The sequence below is a fragment of the Bolinopsis microptera genome, chromosome 9 (genome assembly GCF_026151205.1).
Source record: "Bolinopsis microptera isolate Bmic1 chromosome 9, MBARI_Bmic_1.0, whole genome shotgun sequence".
NCBI classification, from domain to species: Eukaryota; Metazoa; Ctenophora; class Tentaculata; order Lobata; family Bolinopsidae; genus Bolinopsis; species Bolinopsis microptera.
Window position 1 is genome coordinate 2,065,801 of NC_087080.1, and position 10,640 is coordinate 2,076,440.

At 35.8% G+C, this 10,640-nt stretch overlaps 1 protein-coding gene across 1 annotated transcript in view; it reads right to left on the reverse strand.

Annotated features, from left to right (window-relative positions):
- Positions 1–476: 476 nt before the first annotated feature.
- LOC134820894 (uncharacterized) overlaps positions 477–10,640 on the reverse strand; it is a 44,289-nt gene continuing 34,125 nt past the window's right edge. Inside the window, exons 2-4 of the mRNA XM_063831544.1 lie at positions 2,133–2,257; positions 1,765–1,921; positions 477–1,250 (exon numbers count right to left, since the gene is read on the reverse strand). Of these exons, the coding sequence (XP_063687614.1) occupies positions 1,170–1,250; positions 1,765–1,921; positions 2,133–2,227 (333 nt within the window). The 5' untranslated portion in view covers positions 2,228–2,257 and the 3' untranslated portion in view covers positions 477–1,169. The remainder of the gene's footprint in view (positions 1,251–1,764; positions 1,922–2,132; positions 2,258–10,640) is intronic.

The window sequence follows — 10,640 nt, forward strand, 5'->3', positions numbered from 1 at the left end:
CCGAAATTAGCGCTAAAAAACCATCCTACAGTCGGCACTCGCGGCTCACTGTCGATGGCGCACTACCTAGCGCCATTTGTTTAAATTAGACCACCTCTACTTCTAGTAATATGACGGCCTGACGGCCAGCCAGTAAGGTTTTCTGGGAACTATTACTATAGTTTTTATAACTCACAACGTTGCTCTATTAATGTCTAACCATTAAGCCCTCTCGCTTGCAGTAGCGCGCGACCGCAGTACGCATATACACATGTTGATGTGACATGGCTATGTGAACTCACAAACGTGTTGTAGGTCTCCATACCAGGTTAAGGTAAACTGTCATAAATGGAATATTTCCCGCTATTTACAATTTAGTACATTTCCCGACATCTAATACTATAAATGTCGCCCCATCAGACGTGCTGCGACTTTCACTTGTTATGTTATGTATAACATTTCATAATTAATAAGCTAACAAAATAAAAATTTCAATGTGATAATAAGATGATCAAAAATATCATTACATTTGTTCATTGAAATTGGGGACCACTACAATGAAAGCTGCTTTTTGAGAAGTTTCTTGAGTGATAAGTGGTCACAACTATTATAGGTCACAACCTAAACTTAAAGCTCTTAAACATTAAAGGTAAGTCACCCTAAAAGTGCCCTGTTAAAATTGCAGATCATTTACAAAATTGAAAATGTTACTTTGCATATGAGGGACGAGGGTACACTTAAAATTACATCACATGGCCCCCAAGTACACAGAATAATACGTGGCTACTAATTTAGCTGAAAACTGAAAATTATTACATTTAAACCATGCGATACAAAAAATAACTATATGCTCGATTCAACTCTGTTATTCTATTCGTTGGATCTGATTCATAATAACGACATAAACATTTATTTAATGATTGTTTATTCAAGTCCCTTTATGGGAAATATTTCATAAGGTCTCTTCTGAGAGAGAAAAAAAATTTAACCGATGACACCATCAAATTTGTTATAACCACAAACATTGTGAAATGTCTTAATTCCCGTGATAACGTACACAAAGTGTGGTAAAATACATAGAAGCACAAACGCAAAACCAAGCCGTGCTGCACGCATGACGTCACGTTACAACGTCACGCGATGACGTCACGTGATGACGTCACGTGATGGTGCCAAGTCTTGCGATGAGTTTAACAGAACCAGCTGCACTCTCTTCTACCACCACTGTGTTGTTTGCCACAGAAACATTTTTCGTTGGCTTTGTTCAAACCCTGGAAAAGAAGGAAATATATAAACAAAACTGATTACCTTACGAGACATATTTAAGTGGTACGAAAGTCGGTGGATTTTCGAAAAAAAAGACCATTCTTTCGGACTACCAAAACTTAGGTCACCATCATTATTTTCCCCAGATTAGTTTTCACGTATTTTCCTTAATTAATATTATGACTTAATCGATTTACTATCAATTTATCAATATAGTAAGTTATAAATATGATTCATCAAACAATTAATGATCAACACCAGTATTCGATCATAAATTGCTTTAAATGTTAAAAATGATTTTGGACATTAAAAATAAGCAAGCTCTGTCACTACTTCATTGTTCCCAAATCATTCAGGTCACCAGAATTATGTCGAACAAGAATACATCTCGTAAGTTAATGCACGTGTGTTTTTAAGGTTTATAAAAGACTAAATATATTATAAAACAAAAAATATTCAACTTATTTATCAGATAATTATAAATGAACGATAAATTATCTGCAGCTCACAACCACTTACAGAAGTGTTGGAAGAAGTGTTGCCGGTCCCGGAAGTGGTTCTCTTGTTGCCGTTGGTGGCAGTCTGTTGCTTAAACATGTTCTGCAGGGCAGACTGGGTATTGTTCTGGGTTTCTTTTGTGGTCCTGAACGTGGTCAGGTGCTCCGATACCGACTGTCTGGAGGAGATTAGAGTTTAGTTTCTGGGTGATGGAATTGTTAATCAGTGATTGTATGTAATGCAATTTGGGACTCAAAAACTATATTATTGAACTTAACCGATAACTGGTACAAATGAGTAGGAATTCAAACTAATTTGCTAAGGAGTTTAAAAGGAATTCAGACTATAATTTGCTTTATTTCCGTTACAGCATTCGTGGAAACCCCTACCTGTGGTTAGATTCAAGGGTGGTAACTTTTTTGCTGTCGTTGTTCCAGGAATCGAACGTTCCTCTGAGACCTTGTTTTCCGGTGGGGACAGCCATATTTTATGTGATTTGCAGGGTGCCTTAGCTGAGTGATTATTTAAATGAAACACCAGTACTATCAATGATAATTCATTTTAACTTTAAGTTTAAAAGCCAACAAATTCCAACTAACAGACATGATAATAACCTGTTAGGCCGGTTGAAATTGGAAATAAAGTCAGGGAAAAATGCAAAATAAGAGGAGGTTTATAGGTAATCAAATAGCAAAATTGCCACGCACAAGTCACAACAGTAAATGTAATCAGGCACTACTTTATCTCTTATTCTGGAATATTATTTTACCAAAACCCATAATCATGGGTAGAGTGGACCGCTGTCAGTGTCTCTCTTTCCCAAACAAAAGGAAATGATATTACTTTGATTGACCGTTCTCAAATGCAAAATGATACCGAGAATGAAATCGGTCGCTCGCTTTTCCCATTCATTCACGGCTTACGAATTGTAATAAGTTTCGATTGATTACATCAATCAGATGCTGTAAAAATCTCTTTGGGTTGCGTTCGGGTCGATACCTAGTATTTCGGGGTAAGGGTGGTAGTTATTAGTATTACTTATTGAATTAGCTGAAGTTTATTGAATCTTCATTGCCGAGTACAGCTGCCTTTGGGTAGTTTTTCTTAATCTATTACAATTGTAAATGAATGGGAAAAGCGAGCGACCGATTTCATTCTCGGTATCATTTTGCATTTGAGAACGGTCAATCAAAGTAATATCATTTCCTTTTGTTTGGGAAAGAGAGACACTGACAGCGGTCCACTCTACCCATGATTATGGGTTTTGGTAAAATATCATCTCTTTTTGATTATAATGTCAGGGTACTTTATAAAGTCGAAATATAAACTGATATCTTCATTAATAAGGAGGAAGTTTCAACGATTTCGAAATCTATCCTTTAAAAACATTTCCTTGTGTTTAGGGAAGCATATCGGTCGATCACTGACTGAATATGCCACTTAATACTCATTCAAGTTGGCATTAAATTCATATATAATGACATTAAACTGTCGTGGCAATGCAGAATTTGTTGGAAATCACGAATGAGCAAAATTCTCACCTTTCGCACGTGCAAACTTTGAGCAGACGTTGCGTGCGCATCCAATATTGAATCGCCGTAAATTTTTGCATGTAATTGTTTTATAATTATATATAGCTTGATAAGCATGCAAAGTTTCAAAGTGTTTTAAGAAGAACTGTAATCACAACGGCACTCTAAAGTTGACAGAAAATGACGAAAACAGCAATTTTCAGTGATTTTAGCGATTTTCTATCAATTTGGGCGTGTCCCAACGTGTGCAACTTTTCGATTTTCAACTTTAAAACTAGCCTATGACACAATTTATACCTATAGGAAGCAGAACTGAGCTCCACAACCCAAGGCATGGCCCAACACCAGAGAATACTAAATCGCAAAATTGACGTTTTTATAAAATAATTCTTCAAAAAAGCACAAACTTCAATGACGAATATCTTTATGAAGGAGCAAGCTAGAAAAACTTTCCGGTAGATTTTCAGAATGCTTGAACAATTATCTAAGATGAAAATTTCCTCAGATTTTGAATAAAATTACTCCTTAATGGTTTAAAATTAATTTTAAAAGTTATTACTTTGTCAAAAATCAAGTTTTAAAAACGGTTAACTTGATGACGTCATCAAGGGGTGTTTATGACGTCATATAATTTTTTTATACAATGTAAACTAAAGTATAAACAATCATTTGCAAGACCTGTGGTCGGAAATGGCTGTATCTTTTATACTTTTGAATCTATGGACAATTAAATACAGGTTACAATTGACTGGCAAAGCGTCTATCCCTGAATATATGTATATATGTATCACGACAATCTATCGTAAAACAGGGGTTCTAGAAAACCCACTTCCCGATGCTCCTGAAACCTGAAACTTTTTTTGCAGTCGATTTGGTCAACGTCTAGACGCCCTGAAAAATTTCAGATCTCTAACTCAATTTTAACATGGTTTTTAAGGCACCTGAATATGGCGATTTTGGGTTTTTTACCGAATTTCGTATAACAGTGCTGGCGAGTATTTTTACTATTTTATGCAAATTTCTTAAAAATCTCAACATAACTATTTTTATTCCTGTCATCTTTGACATCAAATTAGAATGTTTTGAACTAAAAATAAATCTGCTGAACGACTTCCGATGAGTCTTAATTCCTGAAAAACTCCTGCCGGAGGCGGCCGGAGTGCACGCTTCGCGTGCACGAAAGAGGCTTCCGACGAGTACCAAAGGGGTTATAATAGTAAAGAGGGTATAATAGTAAAGGGGGTACAATAGTAAAGGGGGTACATAGTATACCCCCAATAAAGACACCGCTCGTGCTTGCCAGCACTGTGATCGATATATTCCAAATCAAATTTATCCTCTACCACGTACAAATCCGTAATTTAGTTTTCAACTATACTATCTGCAACAGCAGCACGTGGGCAGCACGTGAGCAGCACGTGAACAGATACAACTATATTCCGGGAGTAGCCGGATTGGTCGAGTAATCCTACTGCTAAGCAATAATTTTAAAATTGTGTTGCGTATTAACAGCAGGCTTGTTTAAAAGCACGGTAAATTGGCTTGATACTTGTTTGAACTGATAATTATCAACCTTTGAGGGTCATATCAAAGGTGTAGCATGCAAATTTGTGAATAGAAAAATTACCGGAGGCCTTGCAAAACGGAACAAAGTACAAGACGATACAAAGCTCATCATTCTATGACTGATGCCATTTTCTTAGCCGAAGTATTAGCTCAAAATACCCCCATCTGACCAACCACAAACTCGCCCACACAGCACACTATCACTTATACTTAAAGTTATTATCGAGCATCTTGGTTCATTTTCTTAACCTCACCTACTGTATGATGAAGGCCAACGAAAAGAGCACAGGAGAAAATGTGTGTTTCCTAAAAGTGACGTCGAAGCAAGGGACGTGAAATTTGCTGGAAGAAGTTAGATATGATTAATGAACGCTCCTATGGCTATAGTTCCTATAGCTCAAATAACTTAAGAAAATGTGCTAATTCTCAGATTCGAGAGAGTTACAGTTTTTATGTAAGAGCCTTATATACCCGACAAAACCTAAAAAGATGTGGCGATTCTCAGAACCGAAACTAATTTTAGGCCATCTTTCTGTTAAGACAATAAAAGCCTGACAAACCCAACAAAACTGAACAAAATGTGGCAATTCTCAGGTAAGAGAGCAACTTCAGGAGGTGTTTATGTAAATGTGACAACACAGCTATCTCCATCCTGTAGAGTGAGTACATACAGTATATTATACTTTGTGTACCTCTAATGACCTCTAGCAACACTTACATATTATGTAATAGTAATACATTATACAATGACCTTTGAATAGGGACTTTTACCGCTCCCATTAAAACGCCCGCCCAAATTTAGAAAAATAAATCTTGCGAACGAGCTCTGAGGGCATGAAAGTAACTTAGATCACTGTATTGTTAAACACTGATTCCGAATCACCCCCTTGACATAGGGTTAAAATGCTTTCCCGAGGAGCTATGGGCAAAACCTGGTTTGGTCAGTGGTCACGTTGTGGTTAGTGTTATGGTTATCTTTGGGGTCATGGTTAGGATTAGGATTGGGATTTAGGTATGACCGTTTAGTTGGACTGCAAAAGCGTAAAAGCCCAATCCACGTGATGTTTTAAACATTTTTGGGCGAGCGAAATAATGTAAGCCGGACTTTGCAGCCACACAAATCTAATTTCCACTAAATGTAATATAATTCAACATAAAACAATAACTTAATAATAACTGTCATCAACATTACTCATTGCTGGGTATATCTGCAATCTGAAATAGATCCGTTGCGTGTCGTGTCTAGTATATATTATAACTTTGCGTGTCGTGTCTAGTACATATTATAACTTTAATTAAAATATATGTACACGATTTACTAGACACAGAAATTAGCATCGGTTAAACTAAGTAAGTAAAACGTCATTTTACTTAGAGAGATTATTTAAATACTGACGGTGAGAAACTACCCGCGCAATTCACAACTGGATTATGACCTTTTTTACCAAAGTTTCCCGCTTAAATTCACATTTCTACGTGGAGATAAGAAAATCTAATTTTGTGAGACGTCAGAATCTGAAAACAGAATTGATAAAACCGCCAAGCATGGAATAAATTTTGTTACTACGCGATAAGAAACTCTACTGTCTTTTAAGTGAAATTAGTTACCTGCATGTATGGGTTACCAACTGGCAAAATGAGGATGAACCAAACAGAAAAAAGTCGTGTCTAACCATAAATCAAATGATAAATGGTTAGACTTAGATCCTGACGTAAAAGTACTGAGAAAATTAGAAATGAATACATATCATTAGAGCTCACTGGAAATACTTTTATTGGTAAGAAAAAGCGCAATTCAAAGAAAAGATGAAGGATTACTTCCTACTCAGTAATGGATGCATCGAAATTGAATTCAAGACAAGATCAGATTACAAATATAACATTTCACAGAGACGGACTAAAGAGGTCATGCTGTGGTCTCCAACACATAATGAGATCAAACAAACAATATTTGATAACTTATACATCACGCCGCTTGGAAATGGCACTTCCACTATTGATGTTTAGACTAAAATTAGAGAGCACAATTCCAAAGTAATTTGTATTTTCTTGGAAAGTAAGTAGAAGTACCATTTCCTCAGAGGACAAAAGAACGTGATAGAACCTGATAGAATGACAAAAAGTAACGTACTGAAGTCAAGGGGGAATCAAGTTAGCTCATCTCGTGAGCGGTTGTAAGTGATTTTCTCACTGAGTGCAGTGGACGATTCATCAGTAGTTAGTGACTGTAGCTGTGATTGTGACTGTGATTGTGAATGTGACTGTGATAGCAGACACGTGTCTTCCCTCTAACTAACAAAGCTAAAGCTAAGCCATATATTTTATATTTAAAAATACAAAAGAGAAATAAATATCTATAGGTAATAGGTATAGCCATAGGTTCTTATTACTTTATTATATTTAGTCTTACCCAAAAATCATGAAAGGTCGGCTGCTGATGATTGAGATGTCAGCCACGTAGCCAGAATCCTCTGACAGGCCAGCCTCGGCTAAGGGCCTGTTGTGCTAAAAGGGCGAAGACTCCGGAAAGTTTTTGAGAAAATGTAATTACGTTCCTTCATTATCCGGCATCTTAAACACAGAAATAGCCATAGATATAAACGTTAGCCTTAGAGAGGTGATATTTTAGCTTTTTTTACGGATTATCCTTATTAATTTGTAGAGAAATCGGTGGTGTTTTGAAATTAACATGGGGTCCTTGAACTTTATAGTCACTAAGTTCAAGGACCCCATGTTAATGCAAAGGTAGAGGAAAAAGAACGGTAAGAACCATACATCAACCAGGCACACCAAACAGTTTAATCTTCCTTCTTGACTGGACAGAGTTAACTGAAATTTAGAGTTACCTCCGATGTCGGAGTCATGTCTGAAGGCTCCACATGTACGTGGCTGTGGTGATTTGTAATCATGCAAAGACCGTATTCACTATTTAAAAGGATAATTCAAAGAATAAATTATTCTAGGAAAATCACGTATGGTGCTGATTCCATAAAATTAAGTTTAAGCCATCGAAATTCTTAGAATAAAAAAGAATTTCTCAGGAAATTAATAAATACAGGATAAACCTAATGATATATAATCTCCTCATTCGATAGATGTTTTCTAAAAATGAATTGACTAATACAAAATTGCATTAACCATGCCGGGCCGGAACTAAGAAAGTCCTTCAGCGAGTTAAGGGCTTGGTGCACGGATGCTGATAACGAAACTTATTTCTAATATATACACTATTATATTCAGGGTGATTCAAAAAGGGATTTTAAATGGCCATCATTTGTTATGACACAAATTATAAGTCATGATCAAATGAGAAGCAAGCATAATATTCAGCCTAAGGAGGTTTTAACAGACTGCCAATCACTGCCGGACTGACCTGTGGATAGCTAGCTAGCCAGACAAGTATAAGTAACTAGGGCAGATAGTATCTTCGTTGTCATTCTGAATATTCATTATCCAAGTACGAGTAACCGACTTTTAGTCTTGGTGTAGATGGTAAAAGGATCGTCAAAAGAAACAAACCCAATCACTTGAAGAATAACAAGAGCTGATGAAAATGAAAGGAGACTGTGGTAAATATAGAAAACATAACTGGAAATTATAGTATAACTATAAGACAAACAAAATGTATACAATAGTCAGCTTATACCCATATTTTAGATTCACTACATCAGACACGGAGTTATAATTACATTTGATTAGCTGAACTTATAGCATGTACTTATAATTACTGTACTTGTAGTTAAATGTAGTTGTATTACCAGTATTATTAGTCATGATGACTAATGAGTAATGGTGTTATCATATTCATGGTGTTATTACGGGGGTGATGCAACGTCAATTAATGTCAATTAATGTCAATTAATATCAATTAATGTCAATTAATGTCAATTAATGTCAATGTCAGTTTTACAAAATTTTGGAATACTGACATTAATTGACACGATATTTTTCGACCAGAGATTATGTAGTTCTACCATATTTTTAGCACTTTAGAACGTTTATATCATCAATTTATTCACTACTATCACATATGGAAATGTGAAATGTGAAAAAATTCAGATCATTAAACAATAAAACTAAAATAATACGGTTTTCCGAAATTTAATTTTCTTAAATGGGCGTGGCCATCCAAGGGCGTGGTTTTCAACATCATCAGAATTTAGAACCCACTAAACGAAATGCCTTCATGACATTTATATTTGAATAACGAATCTTAAACAGCTAACATTACTCCTTCATACTAAAAAAGCCGATTCTAAATATTTTACCTGTATAAGAAAACAATTGACATACGTTGCATGCCACTTTTCGCGCGCGAAGCGCGCGCCGCCGAAGTATCAAGAAAACAATAAAATATGGGCGCGGCCGGTGGGGACCGAAGATGGAAGAGTTGGAAGCTGAAATTTTTTTTGGTGGTCTTTGAACCTAAGGATCAACAGATAAGAACATACTCATAATTATTCAAGGACTTTGTTTTTTTGAACCGGTCTAACTTACATGATAGACGTGAATATCTTGAATATGTATCGAATAATGATAATCTCAAATTTCAAGACAAATTAATGTCAATTAATGTCAATTAATGTCAATTAATGTCAATTAATGTCAATTAATGTCAATTAATGTCAATTAATGTCAATTAATGTCAATTAATGTCAATTAATGTCAATGTCAGTTTGGGGTTTTTATGGAATACTGACATTAATTGACGTTGCATCACCCCCGTTATTAGTATTACATGGTGTTAACTGTTACTATGGTGATACTATAATGTTATTATGGTGATATAATGGTGTTACTATGGTGTTACTATGGTGTTCTTACTGGGCGGCGCTCAGCCTGTCATTCCACCGAATCTTTATTATGAACATAATAGCCTGGGGTCCCCAGGTAATGGTGTTCAGGAAGCTTGAAAAGAGCGCCGCGCACAGGGACTGGCGTGCCAGGTTACTTTATGTGCTCTTTCGTTTATAAATAGATGTTATTATATAAGGAGAGTCTGTGTGCCAGAGCTGAGTTGTAGCATTCTGTATAATTTTATAATTACACTTACAGACGATACTGTCGTTTTTTGTTATCTTCACCTTGGCACAAAGTGATTTATCGAGGATAATGTCCGATGAAATAATGAATATATGCATTCTTCAGAGCAGACTGTAATACAGCATTCTCCGCAACTTTATTTTTAGATAAAAACTCCCTCCCAACCAAATCAATTAAATGTGAAATTTGGGGGATAGACGAAGAAGGGATAGAAGAAACATGGTCTATTAGACCAAGTCCCTGTTGGTATGACTATGACGACCCCAAAACCATTAGGAAAAGCTTTGCCAATTTTGAGGTCGTTAATTTCCATGATCTAAAGATAAAGAGAGTCATTAAATGTGTCGAGCGTACTAGCTCCATTGATTACTTTGTGAGTTGAATTGGAAACTGTATGTTGTTGTCTATTTTTTTTTAACAGACAGATTCATGCCACAAACGACCGCTCATCATGATCGATGACGGACAAATATTTGGGCAAAATGTCAACAATTTCATCAAAAGAGCCGGGCTTCCTAAATTTTAGGTTGGAAAAATGGGGAGTCTAGAATTATAAAGGGCAGTTTAGTCTTGCTAAATAAAAGAAGAATTCATGTTTTGTTCAAATAAATGTTCTATAAAGTGTGATATTGTCAAACATAAATACAGACCAACTGTTGGTAAATTCTGAGCAAAAACCGTTCATTATTAATTTTTATTATTAATATTAAGCTTAGTTGTAGTGAACGTACGGAACGTTCACTAAAAATAGTTTGT